The 20,016-nt window shown below is 35.4% G+C and overlaps 1 protein-coding gene across 3 annotated transcripts in view; it reads right to left on the reverse strand.

The window, feature by feature from the left end:
• Positions 1-20,016, reverse strand: part of LNPK (lunapark, ER junction formation factor) — a 49,119-nt gene that overhangs the window by 26,496 nt on the left and 2,607 nt on the right. For 2 of the 3 annotated variants that reach the window (XR_005257535.1, XM_038142247.1), the window contains exons 2-8: positions 18,697-18,778; positions 17,409-17,453; positions 16,045-16,232; positions 12,741-12,799; positions 9,473-9,513; positions 3,435-3,515; positions 3,297-3,348 (exon numbers count right to left, since the gene is read on the reverse strand). Coding sequence is in view for 2 of the 3 variants with exons in the window: in XM_038142247.1 (XP_037998175.1) it covers positions 3,297-3,348; positions 3,435-3,515; positions 9,473-9,513; positions 12,741-12,799; positions 16,045-16,232; positions 17,409-17,453; positions 18,697-18,723 (493 nt within the window). In the remaining variant the exon portion in view is untranslated. The remainder of the gene's footprint in view (positions 1-3,296; positions 3,349-3,434; positions 3,516-9,472; positions 9,514-12,740; positions 12,800-16,044; positions 16,233-17,408; positions 17,454-18,696; positions 18,779-20,016) is intronic. The other variant, XM_038142248.1, reaches the window with a different exon arrangement.

The following is a 20,016-nucleotide window of genomic DNA, read 5'->3' on the forward strand; positions in this document are numbered from 1 at the left end:
ATTTTTCTCTATGGCCAAAGTACTAAAGTATATATTCATTAACTGTACCTGTCAAAAAACATTTCTGAACAGACAAAATTGCACTTAAATTTTCAAATTCCTTTCCTTCTGGATTTTGTGATGTTTTTTATGCCTAACACAAGATCAACCTATTTCATCTGTTAAAACTACCATTACTTATTTCAGCAGTGCATGTCAAAATCACAAAAACTGCAAGAAGAGCTAAACACACAGGAAGACTGGGCTGCTACCAGTTGTTTTTCTGAGAACCAACTATTATGCAATACTGATTAAACCTTGGTACCAATTAGTATGATGTGCAAGCTTTCATTTCAACCAGTAAGTAATTACCATACAAACAAACTAACCTTTCATCAGCTGCCTCATACAACAACATTGTCCAACTTGATTATATATCAGTTATTGTTTATCATCTTTTCAAAAAGACTCCATTACAGAGCTCAAGAAAATGAGTTCTGTTGCTTGGCTAGCTTGTGTCCAAAGCAAGCAAAGAGAAGACCAGGGAACCTTTGATGTTAACTTGCTAACAGGTATTTTATTATTCCAAACTCTAATTCTACCACATACTATATACACCAAATTATACCACAACCACATAAAGGTGGTTACAGTAAGTTATATAAAATCTAGTTACAGTAAGTTATATACTGCACAAAACAGAAGCTAATATTCTTTTTGAGCAGATATTTAGTGTGAACAGCAATAAGCTAGTAGGTTTTTGATAGCTAAAAATTGAAATAATTATTGCATATAACAAAAATTATTTGGTAAGTAAACTTCATTTGGAAATTAAGTCTTCCTAATTTCACAAGCCAAAGGTAAGCACAGCTTGTCCCTCTTGAACTATAACGCACCTCCAAAATAGAATAGTCTGATTAACCACATAAATGGGGACAAAAAAGCTGCACCAATTCCAAATTCAATGTGTTAGAGAACAGATGGGAAAAAAAAAATTGTGCTGCATATGAACAAATTAACATTGACTCATAGAATCATTTAGGTTGGAAAAGACCCTTAAGATCATAAAATCCAACCATAAGCCATGACAATTTACAAAAATTATTTTCCAAAATCCTTTCCAAAGCTAAACTACACTTTTATTCAGGATCAATCAAGAATGCCCATGCACCCCAAAAAGTTGAATCTGTTTGAAAGAGAATTGTACATTTTTTGTGTCCCCACTTAGAGGTTATTGGTTCACACCATGACAGTCTCAGAGAGCATTCTTTGCAAATGAAACTGTACTAAAAGATTCCTTCCACCATGCCTATGAGACTAATTTACAGCTAGCTCTAAATAAAAAGTTCTAAGGACAGATAACGTAGGCAAACTCCTCAGCAACAACTGTTCCACATATCTGTGCACACCACACCTATTAACGCAGACCACAGCCTACAGTGACTGGCTCTCAGAAAGAATTCTGTCTCAGAACCTCTCCCTCCCAGCCTCTCTATTAACAGTCAAGACACAATCAACACAACACAGCATAAGCTGGACCCAACTGATCTGCTTTTGTCTGACTGGATCAAAAGCAGGGGCACTACACTTTGGAAACCCAAACATGCACATGCATGTCACACACATACACAATGTCACTTAACAGACACTGACCAACTCACTTCTCACCACTGCTCCTTACACAGAGGTAGAGGGGAAGAGATCAGTCATGTACCTCCTAAGGAGTTCCCAAACTGGTGCTGCTCTCTCTTCATAAAGCCAGAGTGACTAAAGACTTACCGCTGTTTAATTTATAGCTAATTTTCTGTAGATTACTATATAGAAACACACATTTCCAGGCAGTTTCATCCACTGGGCAATGTTACTTGCATTCTGCAAATAGATCTGTCACCCTACTACTGGACAACTGGAGGGATTTCTAACATAGTTTAAGAAGGATGAATTTTTAAAGAGTTTAAAAAGAGCCAAAAACAGACTACCTACACATTACAGGTATAGCAGAAAATTCTTGGCAACCACCCACGAGTTGTATTAAGGTGGAGAAAAGAAGAGGGTGTCAGAATGGCCCTTCAGACTGAACAAAACTATGAATGCTGCAGAAATCGAGCATGGGAAAGACAGGTAAGAAGCAAACTTGAAAAAAAGCTGTTGTGTCTAAGACAACAGAAGGGATTAAAGTTTCACTACTGAGGTGAAACTGAGTTGCACTGCAACTATTCGATGTCAATGCCAACAAGTAAGGATAGTTTTAAAATATTTTCATGGCAATTTAAAGCTAAGCAAGAAGAACAAACAGCGGATTTGATAATGCAGCTTATAAACACCTTTGTTAGCAAATCCAGGTGCTCTGCACTGAACGAATACTCCAAGTGAAAAATAGGAAAAATAGAATTTTGGTTACCCACAAGAGTTAAACACAAAGTTGTCAATTCTAATACTAAATTCTAAAGCAATCTGTATTTTATGAAAAACTATGCATATCAGATTCTGCAGTTTATTTTGAGCATTAGCCCTTTCAGGTAGTAACAGCAAGTTAATGACAAAGATTGGTCTCAAAGTGTGAGTACAATCCTCAATATTAGAGTACCAGGCAGCCTTCATACTGTGTTCAAACAAGCAATTTCAGTTTAACTACAGCATATTACACTCAACCTTAAAAAAAATTAACAGTTGTCTGTCTGCATAAATATTTGCAAAAATACCACCTATTTAATGTAAGCATTCTACTGTGTGTGAGATCTGTTGTGTTTTGAAACTTGTGTGGGCAGCCTAGAAACAAGGCTTCCTTCTAACAAGTTTTTCAGTTTTATTTTACTCAATGGCAGCTTTAAATGGAACAATGTAAACCAGTAAAGAACTGTCCATTCTTTGCAACTAGAAAGTAGTTGAATTATGCACCCCTTTCTTATTCCTCTCTGGGCACCAAATAGATCTAGCTTAAGCACTGCATTAGGAAAGGTCTAACTAGCCATAAATGAAACACAATTGAAAAGCTAAGTCAATGAATATTACACAAGAGTTGAAAACACCTTAGTATTCTAGAATAGTTGCAAGTATGCCACAAGAAGTTAATTTTCTCTCAGCTTTAACATCAAGCAGCATTAAATATCCTGCTGTCTAGAACATCAGGCTTTAGTAATAGATCCCTTGCCTGAAAAACACAGAACAGTAATGGGCATAGCCTAATGAACTGTCTATTAACCCTAAATAAAGGTCAATTGATCTACAAATTTTATCATAGACAGACTTCTAGACTAGAAATTGCTGTGAAAGATGAGTATCTATGCTAAAGAGCACCCATTTTACAGGGCTATTACCTTGTCCAGGTCTTGAGGTTGCAGATGTTCCAGCAGATGGTAGTTCAGTCTCCTGCCAATTAATGATAAATAACATTATCTGAATGCTCAGCTCCATAGTACCTTTCATATTACATCAGTATCAATAACAAGACTCACCTTTGCACTTGATTCCGGATCAAACCTTTCAAGGATTAGTTTAGCAGTCTTGTACGTTTCCTTTTCCATTACTTCCTCAAGCTGGAAACAGAAAGGTTCCACACATCAATAGATAATTTTTCAAAGCATTTCCCCCACCACAGCCTCCTATTTACAAGCATCCTATCAATGTTACCAAAAAGCAAAGCTCCTCCATGAACCAGTAGCATTTTCAGATACCTGAGGATTTGCCACTTTCAATGGAAAATAAATTTTGCTTTCAAAAATAGTTTTCAAACTCTAATGGACTACTTGTACTTAACAGCTTTATTGCAAGGAAACACCAAATATTGCTAATTGTTTACATATAATGAGGAGAATAATTACAAGCACCAACTTCAATAATGGAATGTGCAAAAATCTATCAGCCATCATTATTGGAAGTTATTAGACATGACAAGCAAATGACAGGCAATTCCTTAGATTTATTTCCTCATAGCACTTAATGCTATTAATTTAAGGAAGGTCGTTAGCCAAGTGCTTCACAGAATAAAGTCCCTGTGCCAATTAACTGCTGTCAGCATCGATTTTAGATTATTTATTAGCAGAAGCAATTAGCTTGCTGCAAATGCTGTGAAAACTCACTAACTAGAGAACAGCCATGGAATTTGCTCAAATGACTTTAAATGCTGGATCTACATCTTTAGAGCAATTCACACTGCTTTTCAGAAAAAAAGGAACATGTTAAGAATTTAAATAAAAAAATTTACTGAGAACTATGCATACTTTGGAGAGTGTAATTAAAGCACTTCATTATTACAGTGTTTTATTTACAATGCACTCAAGTGGCTTTATAGCTAATACATGGGCTTAATTTAAAAAAGTAATCACTAGTAAAGTATCATTTTAGTGGTTAACAGGCAACATCAGAAGCAGCTTAACTTTAAAACTGAGATAGCTGAAGTTATGACAAATACCTAACATGGATAGAAATTATAATACATTTTACAGTATCTTAAGCAGACCTTTCTTCCTAGATATGCTGACTAATGGCCATGTTCAGCTAAAAGTGGGGACTTTGTTTGTTCTGAAGTTTGCTGTTGGCATAAACTGCAAAACTGAAAAGGTCAGTGGTCAAAAAATTAAATTCTCTCAAACTCATTTATCACTGCTAAAATAACAAATGGTGCAGGTTAACATGAATTTTATGCCATTATTTAGCTAGTGAGAAACTAAAGTTTCAGCCATTCTGCATACACAGACTGTGCAGGAGTTTTGCATTTAGACAGACCTCAGGATTACAAATAGATCTCAGAAGCTAAATAAAAATTCACTCCGTTTAATGGCTACTGTGTATTCATTTAACACTCACTCCTCCACTCATTTCTTGAAGTTTGAGGCAAGGAATACTATCCAGGCTGTTAATTAAGGACTGTTGAAACAAAAGGCAGTGAAGAAGGAAGTAAAAATCAATTTCCTAGACTTGTATTTCAGCATCTCTTTGGAGTTAAGCCACTAACTTTGTAAAACAAATGCCACACAGTGCAATAAGAGCAGAATTAACGACCTAATAGGAAAAATAAAGTGTTCATTGCTTATAAAAGTAAAAACTGTAAGACAGACTTTTATACAAAGGGGTAAGGCTAGTGAGGTGAAGCTGCAAAGTGGGGAAGCTTTGTCAGTGCTAATATTTGTCTGCCAAATCAAAATTTTAAAAACCCAATTCACATCAATGAACATAAAATGCTACTATTGTCTGTATAGCCAAAAAGAAAAATAAGTAATAACTTTCTGCAGGACAAAGTGACCTTTAGGGGAGAGAAAAACCAGAATACTCCACCATCACTTGACACTTTCTTTATCTAAAGCACTTCTTGCCGCAGAAGTATTAGATAGTATAGTAGCTATTTGTGGATACATAAGTTCTGCAAAAACAGTTACATTATTTTGAAACATAATTCAACTCTCAGACAAGATTCAGATGTTGAAGTTATCCTCCACATTACACAGTTTTTGGATAATTCAACGAGTTACTCTTCCTATTTTGAAATTCATATATAGCTTCAAAATTCTAGTAAAGCTGAATCTGAACAAGAATTCAGTATCACAACTAACTCTTCACAAATTTATTGAAACTATATAGAAATTCAGGATTTCTACAGGCACATTCACATTTCTTGTGCTTTCACTCATACTTTTCTAAAGTAAACTGAAATTTGGCTGACAATACCAAATAAAGTATCAAAAAGGTCCAAGTTTACTTACTGTGAGCAAATCAGCATAATTACCAGAATAAAGTAAGAACTCGTGTAAAATTTAAATACTACTTCTGTGTTTGTACACCAAACTGGCTTTTGTGCCAACACAGGAAGCTCATTTATGAACGCACAGCAAATTGCTCAACACCTTACTCTTTTTCCATAATAAAGTCTTCTGAGATCCAAAACTTCTCCTACAAAATCATTTTCTACTTTCTGCCAAGGACTAACTCATAGTCTATCCTTATCAATGAAATTATAATGCTGAGCAACCCAAATCACAAGTGAACTCTCTAGGAAAAGTAATACCAGCCTAAGCATGATTTATTTAATGGAATTAATCAGGTTTTAATAAAGAAGCATGGTACCACATTCTCTTCCTATGAACAGTTGTATGGATGAACTCCTTCCCAAAAGGCAACCAAACAGAATTCCTGTGGGAATCACATCAGCTGCCTAAATTGAATAGTATGAGTAATGTATTTTAAGCTTCTTGTAAAGGCAGTTTAGCAACCAAAGATTTAAGTACTGGCATGGTGCAAACCACTCATTATTTACCATACTACCTGAGTTCATAAATTGAGAATTACTTACCTCCAACTATGAGGAGGCTTTTTTATATAGTCACACAAAGCCATGAAACTCATTTCAGTCTACCATTCAAAATATACCAGCACATGTAGCAAAATTTCATTAAAATCGGAAATACACCATTTAAGTCACAGTACTTAAGTAACTCTGAACAGATCCATGCTACCATTAAAACCACCAAGATAACTGACCCTTTGTCAGTAAATACGATTTTAAACTGTATTTTGAGTTTCCAGTTGCATATTTTCAGTACTTTAGACAAAACTGGGGTTATACAAGAACCAACTCCTAGCAGAGCTTTTATCACATACTAAAGTCATCAAAATATGAATGGTTGTCTACATCAAAAGGCTTAAGACAAAGTTGATTAAAGAGTAATTAATTTAAGTAACAGAACTCATAAGCTGCATTTTTTTTCCCATTGCTAATGCAACTCCAAGACAGTCTTGAAATCAGAGTAGTAGGGTATTTTTTCCTAGATTAACAGATGCAGTTTCTAAACTCTTACCTCAAATGGCTTGGAAGTCTGTCAAAGTCTAATATTACACTTAGTATTCAGAGTAGCCAAGCAAGCTTCAGCAAAGTTTAATTCTAAAATTAGCATGGTAATTACTATACTAGCTTCACAACTTTGTCCTCAGGCTAAGAATTATCCCATCTTTAAGACTGCTGCTCCAGGTAAACTCCCCACTAATTCCCAGTTGTATCAGCTTAATACATGTCCTGTACCCTTGCTTTAATATGCTTAACCCTCTGAACTTGCTCAGCTACCCATGCTCAGGCTTAAGGGCTGACATCCTCATTAACTGAGAAACTCTGAGGCCAAAATCACAGCTAAACAGTCACGAACACAACCACAGCATTGCTCCTTATGATCAAGGACAGAAACAAAGTTGTATCTTGAAGTAGTGCCTTAATTACAGCTGATTAACTTAATCCCTACCCCCAGTTAATAACTGAACAAGCTTTAAAGTATTCACTAGGAAAAAACCAGCATAGTCAGTTCTGTGAGAAATCAGTATTACACAAACTTTGAGTCAAAGTACAGGACAGATAATACTGATGGCAATTTCCAGATGATGTATCAAGTAATTTACCCACAAGAGTATACACATGACTATGTCACCAAAGCCAGAAGATAAGTTAGAAATTAATTTCTACTGAGCAGCCACTGCAAATGCACTAGGGCATTATAGCAGATGAGGAGCTTACACCATTTACAGGTAAGCCCTGTAACCGCTTTATGTCCCTTCAGCACACAAGTAATGTCTGCAGGGAAAAGGTGGGCCACATGACTGTAAAACACAAGTATACTGTAACATTTTTCAAAAGGACAATTGTCTTCAATGTAAGATTTATCCAGCAATTAGGTAGCTGAGCTGCAACAAAGTGAAAAAGCACAGATGTTGCAGCAGGCTCAGTGCCTAAACAACAATTTGCATTAGAAATAAACAGGAAACGCATAATTTACTTACCCTAAATACTTTGAGAACCACAATGTAAATTTCTTAGTAACTAATCCTATTTGCAAACTCACCAGCAAATCAGAATTCAACAAGAAAAAAATCCTCTTTCTCCCCATTATTTCACTTGATTTTTGTTTTACTAAAAATTAGCCAAAGGCACTCCTAAGGAAGTTAATCAAACAAAACAAAATCAAATCTGAGTATTACCAAAATGAAATTTTACAGAACGCAATTGATTCAGTGTTTTTATCTAAAACACTAATTACATTCTGCCTTGTTACCTGCATCTCCTTCTAGCTCATTTCAACATGTTCTGTTTCATGTATAATTATCTAATTTTAATGCTTAATTGAATATCTTAAATTATGATGAACCTCCTGAGTCCACCTTCTGAGTAAAAAATACCAACACGGCACTGATTCAAGAGGTTGCAGCAAGTCCTCTGTTTCTGGTTCCTTGCTAGGAGCAAGGCACCCACAAGATCATGTGATAATCATAGACTCTAAAAAATAGCTGACTTACACATTATTCGACTTCCCAGAACTCAGTTTCACTAATCCCATCTAGAAGTTTGTCTTTAATGATTAAAGCTTGACTTGCATATATACTCATGGCAATTTATACTTCCTGACTTAAATTCTCCATAGTTACACTATAATTTCATTCTTGTCTACAAAATATTTATGCAGTTGTTTCATTTTTGTATTGCGCACTGTTTCATCCTGGTTCTTCTACAGTGTTGTTTTGATGCTTTGCACACGCAAAATACACATTTAGGTTTTTCCTGACTAATCTTTTATTCAATGGCTTTTGTCCTAATTGCTTCTCACACACAAAAATTCAGTATTACTAGTCATTCTACAAAAAATATTTTCATGATTACAGAGAACTAAACTTAAACTGAAATGCAGACTTCACATTTAAGATTCCAAAACCTCTTTTGTTCTCCACTGTGCTTTTTCTGTTTCAAGAACTTTTCCTTTAAGGCTACCAAATGACCATGTTAACTGGAAATTTTAACTGATTTCAGTTAAGCAGTTTTCATAAAATAAACTTAACATTGCTGTCATGCTCATGTCTCTCCTCCCTAGCAAATGTAAGCCTCCCGAAACCCTTGGTATCACCACTACAAGCAAAGGACACATCCATTTAAATATCAGCAAATCCTCTTTACCAAAGGACAATGACATAATTAGGTAACAGGTTATCCTTTTTGCATCTACATTTTAAAAGCGATAAAACACAGATCATGACCTAATACCACAGTCCTACCCAACTCATTTTTGGTATCTTTTTTCTGGGTTTTTTTATTAATTTAGCTACCACAGCAAAATCCAGAAGGTATGAGGTGAACACTTTGGGAAACTCATTAATAACAAAGCCTCGTAATAGAATTTTTGGCATTTCGGGAGGGAGGAGGAGTTGCTTTGGCAAGGTAGGGTTGGGGGCAGAGAGTGTTTGGGTTGTGTCTGTTTTATTTTGCCTTACAAGGCAGGTGAAACCAACCATGTAAAAAAACCAGCTTCCTCTCTCAACAAGCTTTCTTAGGGAGTAATAAACAGAGAGGAAACAACTTTTGCTGCCACAAACTTCACAAAGAGGGCAAGTTATCCAAGACGTGGAATCTTGTCCATCCTAAATTTTTCTTACTGAGATTAACTGTTGATAAAGTCTGGTGCAAATATCTGGCATACACCAGTTTTAGTGAACCATAACAACGATTTTTTCTTGAAATTTTACTTACTATTTTTTTCTTCTGGGATTTTAAATCTTCCAGTGCATCATCTAAAAGAAGGACATTATACATTAGTTTTCAAATATAAATTAATTTCAGCACACTCTAAACATTGACTTTGCCTTGAGATATCAGGAAAAATTATGCATTGACCACTACCAACTCTAAACATCAGTAAACTTGGTATAAAATAACTAGAGCTTTTATGTGAAAATAAATCACTTAAAATGCTGAAACTGCTTATAAATTATAGCCCACCGTTATCACTTTACAGTTATAACTATTAAAAAATTTTATGTACCATTTCCTCATTAAGCAAACCAATTCTAGCCAGTGCCCTGCTTTGACCTACATTAAAACTGGTACAACAATGGACCAAATACATTTAATCCCATGACTCAAAATACAGAAAAAAGCTTGAGGTCTAAGTATTAACATATCTGAGTACCAGATTTACTGGCTTCAGTATTTCACATAAACCTCTTAACACATACTAGTTTCAAATGCCAGGTCAATTCCAAGCTTCAAAGCTCAATCTATTTCCCCCTTTCTATATTCTCAGACTACAGCAAAGCTCCCAGTTTTGTAAGAACAGCTACCAGAAGGTCATCTAACTACTAAATGTTAAGACACTGTTGCAACTGGTAGGCAGAACAGCTAACCTCTCTAAGAGGAAGTGAAAGAAGAAAGGCCAAATGCATGTGGGATTTTCCTGAAAGTCCATGTTTGGAACTTGACACTCATGGAAAACTCACTGTAATAAGCCATCACCTAATGCAGAAGATACTCTCTCAACAAATTAGCTTTCTAGTACCTCTGTTCACAACAAGAAGATTTTAACAATAAACTGTACAACTTTTTACCCTTTCTCAGCTCTACTGAACACTGGCAGCTTACTTCCTGTAAAAATATACCTATTCTTACCCATTTTTAAAGACAGAGAAAGCTTCATAGAACTACAGGACACACTCAACCAAACAAAACACACTTTTTTTTTTATTTTTACTATTTATAAATACGTGTTCCATACCATTCAAAGTTACTTCAGGAAAACTCTTACTTAAAATTAAGGGAACAAATAATTACTTGAACTTTTCCAGAATGCATAAATCCATTTTGATCAAATACACCTCTTTATTAAATGTGCAAAATACTAAAACTGGCATGCACATATTTGAAAGGTTATTATTTATACAATAAAAGGGTAACAACAACCATCCCCATTTGTTTACAGGGCATGGAAAAAGACAATATTTAATCCTGGGATGGACCACAGAAGATGGGCAATTCCAGAAAATGTGCATCTTCAAATTACTAAGGTACCCCCTTTCACCAAATGTTACATTTACATTAGAACACAGTCTCACACATTGCCCCACACCGATTAATAGCTTAAAATGTATTGCAATGCAGAGTGGTATCATGAAACCAAATAAACAGCAGAATACAGCCAGCTATTAATGGTTACTCAAGAAACTGCAAGTGCTTTTGGTACAGAAATGCCTAGAACACCTTCAAGTATAGCCTTCCACAAAGCAAGGCCATCAGTTTCAACTGTGGGTGTTTCTTTCTGATCACTTTCCCTCCTGTACTCAACAGGAACCTCAAAAAACACCTGCCCCTTAAACATGGCCAAATGGCAATTACAGCAAAGTACTCTCAAGAAACCAACATATCTCATCTTAATTAAACCTACAGAAAAAAAAAGAATTCATACTAGAGAAGTCAATATCTGCAATATACCTCATTTATTTTCTCCAGCTTTGGGACAGATCAGCCTAAATCTTTAACAGTCGTTTGCCTGACCAGTCCTAAAAACTGAAATTCCATCATCTCTCTGCATTCGCTTCCCTGGAGTCTAACTACAAATTTTCTTCATTCACAGCATCATTCCCAAATCTGGCGGATCCCGATCATCCAGCACAGAGCTTTATTTTATTAAATAACCACCTCCAGTGTTTCAGTACGTTATACTAACTTATCCCAGAATAAAAATTTGGTTTTGAGCAACTTGGTTGATAGTTTGCTCTCTCAGCTATGCTTTCTCCTGCTTTACTGCTTCAACCCTACATTCAATTTTTCTTTTTCAAATATAGGACTTTTATCTCTGAGCTAAAACACTTCATTTTTATCCAGTCTCTGGAACCACACAGAAATAATCCCTTTTGGCATGTTCTATCATCTACTAAACCCTTTAAACACGGGTTCAACAAAAGCACTAGACTTGCCTGTATGCTCAAAACAGCAATAAAGACATTTAAGCAAAGTAGAAAAATATACTTTTTCTTTTCTTATTCAGCCATGAAATGCAAATCATTCATTTCACCTTAGAAATGAATCACACAGCACCACAGAATATATGGACAATTTTATTTCTACATAAAATTGTATGTTCCGTGCTTGCATATCAAATGCAAACAGTTGGTTTAAGAAAAATTCTAAAAGTGATGTTTAACTTGTAAGCTGTCACAAATTAAATACATCATGCTGCTCTGCAAGTCATAAAACACAGTGCAACACTGGGGTTTGCCTGTATTATTGCTCACATCACCATGAGATATTGTTACAGGCTGGACTGCTTTCAAGGAAAGTCTCAAATGAATTCTAACTACTGCAGACAAGTGCCACAGATGCTGCTTTTAAATAGCATGCAGATTCATTCTAATGCAAAATTTAACAACTTTTTATATATATTTGAAAACCTACATTACTGCTCGGTTTTGTTACACTATTTCCAATTTTCCTTAGCTCTCAAAAAAGCAGAAAAACACCCGCTTATACCTTTCTCACTCAGGAAAACATAAGTATGCTTTGGAGAACTTGGGAGAGAAAAGATATCCTGACAAATAAATTAGACACATCTGCTATAAATCTCTCCCCTTTTGTATAAGGATAACAGATGACTGCTGAAATACTTGTGAGATGCAAGTATCAAGGGAACTACTACTACTACTGTTTATACTTCCTTTCCCCTTGATCCTACTTCTACATCATATTTTATTCCATTACACTTTTGACACATGCAAAGACAGGAGAAAGTTAGCACAATTTTATAAGTGAAGTGAAAGATTAAGCAGTTTGCTTTCTGCTCTTTCATGAACTATGTGGTAGAAAAACGTTTAGCTAATACTACCCATTTCAGTATCAACTAAAATGCTGCTCTTGTCTTCCTGGAAGCCAAATGATCAAAAGCATCTACATTATCATAGCAAGCATCATTCTCAACTAGCTACACATTCAAAAAATAAAAAAACTAAATAAATAAAAAAGTACTTACTATTTCTTTCTGTCCGTTTGGAAAAGAAAAAAATGAGCAGTGTTCTTATACACCAGATTCTTTGGAACAAAAAGGAAAATTATATTAATTAAAATACATTACAGTAGCCATTTCTGAAGTCATTTAGCAAACAATACTTAGCAGATGAGATTTTATTTCACAAATACAAAAGACAGAAACCTTCAAACAGTATTCATATAAAAAGTAAAAATTAAATTAGCACCTTGTCAACAAAACATCAATATTACTCTAGATAAAAGCATCTTTTTAATTGAAATTATCTGTTACTTAAGGCAGAAATACTAAATGAAAATTACTTAGTCATTACTTCTTATTTGATAGATTTATAACGCATTTTATCCAAAAGAAGAAACTTACCAGCTCAGACCCAAAATTAAGGCCCAAGAGATTTGTGGGAAGGATTCTAATACCAATGACAAACATGTGACAGAGCTATTGTACAAACGCTCTCCCAAGCAGAATTAACAGACCTGTTAATTCTGATTTTCGAGAGGCCTCAGTCTACCCAGTTTCTGTAGGGTTTCAGCTGACTTAGCTGGAGCAGTTTATGTCAAGATGAAATTAAACTGATCTTTCATTTTACATTTGAAAGTTCTCTTTGCAATCATCAGGACTTCATTTGTTTAAAAGCTTAGAAATGCTTCTAAATATTAAGCTGACACTTTTCCTGGTAAGTTATTCAGTCTAAGCCAAGTGGCAAACCTCATACACCAAGCCATTCCAAGCATCCAAAACCCTCCTAATGTTAATTAAATAATAGAGCCTAAATTAGCAATGTTTCATTTAAGAAAAAAAAAAAAAACATAAAGGCTAGAAAAGTTATCTAGCTAAAAGCATGCATAAGAAAGCAGGCAAAAGGCTCTAAGAGTTTTCATAATGACTTAATTCATAAGAACATCTTCTGTATTTATATAACAGTTGCCCAGTTAAAAATGCCTTCAAGTATTAACAACACAGCCCAAGTTAGGCAAGTTGGATGAGGCACCCAGAATCTGAGAGCAGCCTATCCAAGGTAAGAGAAACAAAGAAGTTTAAGTATTCCATGTTCAGGTGTGCTATAATAACTGATCTAATAATACAGGTGGCTTTATCTGCTTACACAACACAAAATGTGTCTTTCTAAAGTACCAGAAGAAATAAATGTTTAGAGGGTTTTAATTGCCTTAAATACCTTGTTACACAGGCAAAAGCATTATTTCTTTTTACATGTATGCTTAATAGTCTTCTACCTAAAGCTGTATTCTCAATATTAAGTCAGACATCATGAAATAAAAAAGCATTTCCTCTGTAAGAAGTCCGAGACAAAAGTTTAATAGCAGATCATTTCAACCAATTTTACAAAAAAGAAAATATATTTCTTTGAAAATCAGAACATGCAAATTAAAACTAATTCAAATAAAAATCAGTTCAAGAAGAGCCTCCTTCTAAAATGCTAACATACTTCAACTTTTCAGGCATTTCCATACACATTTAAAATTAATGAAGTTATATTCCTGAAACTTAACTTGCTCTACCAATATCAGTAACTTGCTGAGACCCTGAGGGACTGACCTAAGGCAGAAATAAGTTGGTGACTGACTGCAAGCTGGAAAAGGCAGACACACTCCAGTTTGATTAGGTCTGAAAAATCTCTAGAGCTATTACTGGGTGGCACCAGGCATTCAGCATGGAGTCACCTCTTGACCGAGAACGAAGACAAGCTGGCAGCTGCTTGCCATTCATATCTGCCAAAAAACACTGAAGGGGAATAGCTTAAGGAAAAAAAAATCTGATAAACAGTTGCAAGTCATAAGAGAACAACAGACTGATTCTAAGTGCTAGTAAGCTGACATCTAAATCAGAATTGTACAGAGAGCTATCTTGAGAAAAATAAGCAGAACTGGAAGACAAACTAGAGAATAAAAGTCCAACATGTAAATTCAAACCACAGCACTAGAAGCCATCACCTTCAATAATAAAAGCTTTCATTTCTACACTAATTCTAACACACCTATGTGAAAGGAGGCTGGTAATACTTCCTCTTTTACAAGCCTTTCCCATCAGCATGAGCAAGCCTCACACATTAACAACAAAGACTGAAATGCTTGTCCTTAAGAACAAAATTAATTCATATTGCTGCCAAAGATTAATTTGAGCTCTAATTTCTATATTAATCCTTTCCAGTCAAGATCCTGTTGCCCATGTATTTTCTCCACAGGAGTCCACAACAGCAGCGTATCAGTGCATTATGGATAATGCAGTATGACATACAAACACCATCTTCACCTGGGGGGTTTTCCATGTGTTACGTTATGCTGACCCACACTCATCAAACCTGCAAAGCCTCAAATATTTACTTTGCCTTTCAAGTCTAAAGCTAGGGCATCTACAAACCATGCCTTCACACAAAGGTGCTGTACAAATGGAAGTACTTATGATCATTTCAGCAAATCAGTAAATGCACTGTGCTCCTCATGCTTTCCCAGTAGGAAAGATGCTCAGTAGGCTGCTCTCACCCTGCTGATGGTCTGGAGGAAGGGGAGGCTGCAAAGCAGCTGTTCAGTGAGATGGGAGCCCTTCTTGTTACTTTTAGGAAAGTGGATTCCTTAGACAACAAAAGCCACTCATCAGGATAAGCAGCCAATCAGCTCAGTGGAACAAATATGTAGTAATACTTTCTCCAGTTCACATACAATGAAGTCTGTATATTTTCTTGTTGAAGAAAACAGTCAATGATTTACCCGGAAAACAGCTAATTATGTAAAAGTAGTTTTCAACACACTTAGGGTGACAACTTTTCAAGTCCATTCTGTTTTAAGAGTCACCTAACACATGAAGTTTCTCCATTCATTCTTGTATTTTTCCCAGGTTTATACACTACATTTTACATGTAGATGACATACCTTTGGTTACTTCTGAATAGTAATGTTACTTCTCAAATTGCAGTAAAAATAAAACCCAAGAAATACAGCAAAAATAAAACCCTCGTGCTTATACTACATTACCTTACAGCTGCTCAGACACAGCTCTCTAGCCCCAGTATAATTCTGATAAGCCAAGTAACTTTAGATGCTATTATCTGTCGATGATAAGACTTAGCTCTATATTAAATCCAGACCCACGAGAGACATTTCCCTCAAAGAATCTGCCTAACTACTTGGATCTATTTTAGAAGAAAAAATTCAGCAAGTTATGACATCTCAAGGATTGTCAAAGCAAACCCAAACCCCTGCTGAGATGTATTTTCCATCTGCTTTCATCAAAGAGACAGCAGTTATAAAATAAAAAAGGCATATTTACTTACATCAATGGAAATGCAAAAAATGGAAGTGTCATTGTCAGCCTTGCTGTCCATTCATCAGGAAGACACCACAAATACACAATTAAGCAAGTAATAAGGTAAAGAAGTGAGGAGTAGAGAAGAAGCCTTCCAACCCATAGTTTCTGTAGCCTCTGATTTTTTTCTCTAAATTCTTCCAACGTCTGTATTTCCTGCAAATAAACAGGGTTCAGCCTTATTAGCAAAATTAGTAAGAGGTTTTACTGAGCTGCCTTTAAATGTTTGCTAAAATCAGCCCTATCAGTCTGACACTTGATTAGAAAAGTCAAGCAGCTCTTGGATAAATGACAATATTTGCCCAAAGATAACTTTCATAGCATAAATACTCCATACTAATAAGGCTGTGATATGGGCCACTTGCACCTCATTAGCAATTGGTAAGAAAAGTTAAAAATCAGCATTTTTTCACATTTGTAATGCATTAGTATATCTGGGACAAGTGAAAAATACCAGTATCTTATGAATGGCAGTCTTTACTATAACATAAGTCACTACTAACCATACTCAGCATTCTAAAGCTTTCATCAGGTACCTGTGGAATGTTAAATGCCTCTGACACTTTTCTACTAACATGGCAAACTGCTGGAAGCTCTCCACCATTTTACTTGTTTTCCTTTCAGTACTTTCCTCACATTAAGAGTGAAATCATGAACATCTGTATGATGGTACATTAATAAGTGATGGAGCAGTGCTCTGCTATGTTAAACATTCTGACTGTATTTCAAGTGACAACAGAAGTACTCACAGCTCCATTAAAAGGAAAAGAAAAATACCAACAGCATATTTCAAAACAGTTAATTTCCCCACAGAGTACAGACATCTGTCACAAATGCTGGTGAAAAATCACAATTGATTACTGAACTACCTATCCAGTTATTCTGCCCCTGATCTTACTTAGTACCACCACAGTTACAACTTCTATACATAAAACCATACATTGAAGCTTTTCTTATCAACCTGATGAATGGAACTTTACATTAGTGACATTTTCCTTTACATGGGACTTAAACAGTTAAAACTGAATTGTGTAATCGAGGCAGCTTCATATTCATTCCCATTTCAGGCTCTCTAAATACTTACCCTAGTTAGCAGTTTCTCACTATCTGTTATACAGTATTAGTATTTTTTAAATGACTAAACAGTAAGGGGAAAAATTATAACAAATCCTCTGATATGCAGAATTTCTACCACTGGAAAAATTACCAAAATAATTTAAAATTCATGACAGTATTTTACCTAATGTGAGAGAAATACATGGCCAACAAAAAGGACATATATTTCTAAAAAAAAAAAAAAATCAAAGAAAACACCAAAAAGCAAAAACATACCTTATCTATTTTTTCTAATACTTCTACAGTGGAAGGCTTTGCCTGCTTACAAGGGAAAGAACAAGAATATTAATCTCACTTTTAAAAGCTCAGTATTTTGTGGATTACTGTACATTAACCGTTTCCTAACAAAAAGACATATTCATAATAGATTAATAAATTATCTATTTTACATTAAGGTAAGAAGTTTTCCTACTTTAGTGTGACAAATAGAAAGGACTGTAATGAATGACTATTTTACAGCTGGCATTACTCTAACCTGAAAGCTCCTCTCCTACATCACAAAAAATGAAAATCTATAATGCTTCTACAGCAATAATGAATGTGTAGGTGGAAAGCAAAACAAGAACAGAATTGATGAGCAGCAGAAATAGGCAAAACACAGAGAATATAGAGAGGAAGCCCTAATCTGAATACTCCAGCTTTTTATTACTATTCATTCCATATAAGGACACATGGTGTAAATAAATCATAAGCAACTGCAAATAAGGGCTGTCACCATCAGTAAAATTCCCTATAGAAGCAACTGGAAATCCACCTTCTGGAAATCTTCCCTAATTTCTGAGAATTATCAAGCCACAATCTTTCCTCACCCTTCACACTACAAATTCAAAAGCCATAGCTCAAACTGCATCACCCTGAAAGTGAATTTCTATTACATGAAACTGACACTCCACCTGAAGTTTCACCTTTAATGGAGTTTTGTATGGAAGACTCTGCAGTCAATTGCTAATAAGCAAAGGCAAACCTAGACTCAAGCAACTCACACCTGCCCGGAGAGTAGTCAAAAACCTCACACGTATTCTTCCTCATAAAGTCAGCATACCACTCAACAACCAATAAAAGCAGATAGAAAAGACAGACTTGTGCAGGAGTAAGTAGCTACCAAACCATTTGTTAAAACAGCCAGAAATGTATTCTGCACATACCCATTTTTATCTAGGTCACCAACCTTTCAAGTCACAGATGCTGCAGTTTCTATTCCAATGATGCACAACAAAAGTATTTAGATTTACAGAAAGAGTTAAAAAAATACGGTTTTAAGTTAATCAAGCCAGTGTCAGACTGGTAATCCAAAGGAAATGAGGCACAACAGCAGAGTTTCACAGCTTGGTAATTTAGCAGAGAATACTTTTGGTCATTGTATCTCTCACTACTGGACTTTTAAGTGACATACTCACAGGAAAAGTTCAGCACTATCATTCAGCCAGCATTAATAGTCAACATGTCCTAGATACTCCCATCTTCCAGACTAAAGGTTATTACATTGTTATACAATGTTACTTACCCTCCATCTTGAAATTAATCCACCCATCTTCTATTGTGGACAAATGTTGGCAGAGCTGTCAATCTTCTACAAGAAATCACAGCTAGAAATAAAGCATTAAGCACTTAGGAGTAATCTAACAACATAATCAAAGATTCTCAAATTCATTTCAACATCTTATCAAAATACTTATAAAGCTATCCACCTATGTCTACCTATCTACCTGTGTGCTATCTTTAAATTCAGTTTTCTGATTCATAGCCACCCTGTAAGTCAGTTTATCAGCCCAGATGTGGCCGAAGTTATTTTCTGGAAATACTTAACTAGCAGGGAGTTCTCAAAAATACAGACACAAATGAACTGCAAAAAGAGCCACCAAAATACTCCAGCAGAAAAACAATTTTAAAAGCTTAGTATTGGGCACAATTATTTAAGATACTGATTTCCAGTTATTTCCTCTGCTGCCCCTAAGCATAACTCAGTATTCCTTTTTAGTTGCAACTCTAGGCATTCAGCATTAACACCCTGTTAACATACCATCCTGTTCATGAGAAAATCTCTCAAATAATCTATTTCTTTTTCATGCTCTCATCAAAAAGAATATGTTGTGTGCTCAGTTTTAAGTTCAAAGAATCAGTTTTAAAAATTTCACTTGCTATACAAAAGCACTACACTGTCAGGTCTTCCCTGCACAACTCACAACCCAGTCATCAGCACACCAAATGACCCTAAAACAATTCCAAAGGGGCAAGAGCAGCTCACCTCACCCTACACAAACCTAGAACCCATGAACAACACTAATTTGATGATCTGGGTCTAACCTCCTGAAACAAAATTGAAGCAATTTCCAATTAGAAGACAGTTGAATCAATTGAACCTTAGCATGGCAGACTTTCTCTCCATCCATTTAATATACAAGTTTTTCACCTATTTAACAAAAAAAAAGTAATCAGTTCAAAACAACCATGACAGTAAACTAATGCTCAATCCCAACCAGGACTCAAACCTTTTTCGTTCTGGAATGAAACACTAACACTTATTAAAACAAAGCACTGATTTAGCTAGACAGAAATAGAAGTGATCATTATCTTTCTTAATAAGTTTCCTTCGGCCAAAAACGGAAAGATACATTTCAATCCAAATTTGTTTTCAAATTGTCTGAGGCCGCTAGAGCAATTCAGTATGTATAGGATATGCACTGCTCACTAGCACAAGCACTCCTGTAGTCTGGTAACCTCCTCACCTTTTAAGAAAGCCAAGGACTTCAGAACTATAGGCCCTACTGGTTTCAGAAACCAACCCTTAAAGATAAGAAAATCCATATCAGAAATGCCACGAGAA

This window comes from Motacilla alba, chromosome 7, assembly GCF_015832195.1.
Source record: "Motacilla alba alba isolate MOTALB_02 chromosome 7, Motacilla_alba_V1.0_pri, whole genome shotgun sequence".
NCBI lineage: Eukaryota > Metazoa > Chordata > Aves > Passeriformes > Motacillidae > Motacilla > Motacilla alba.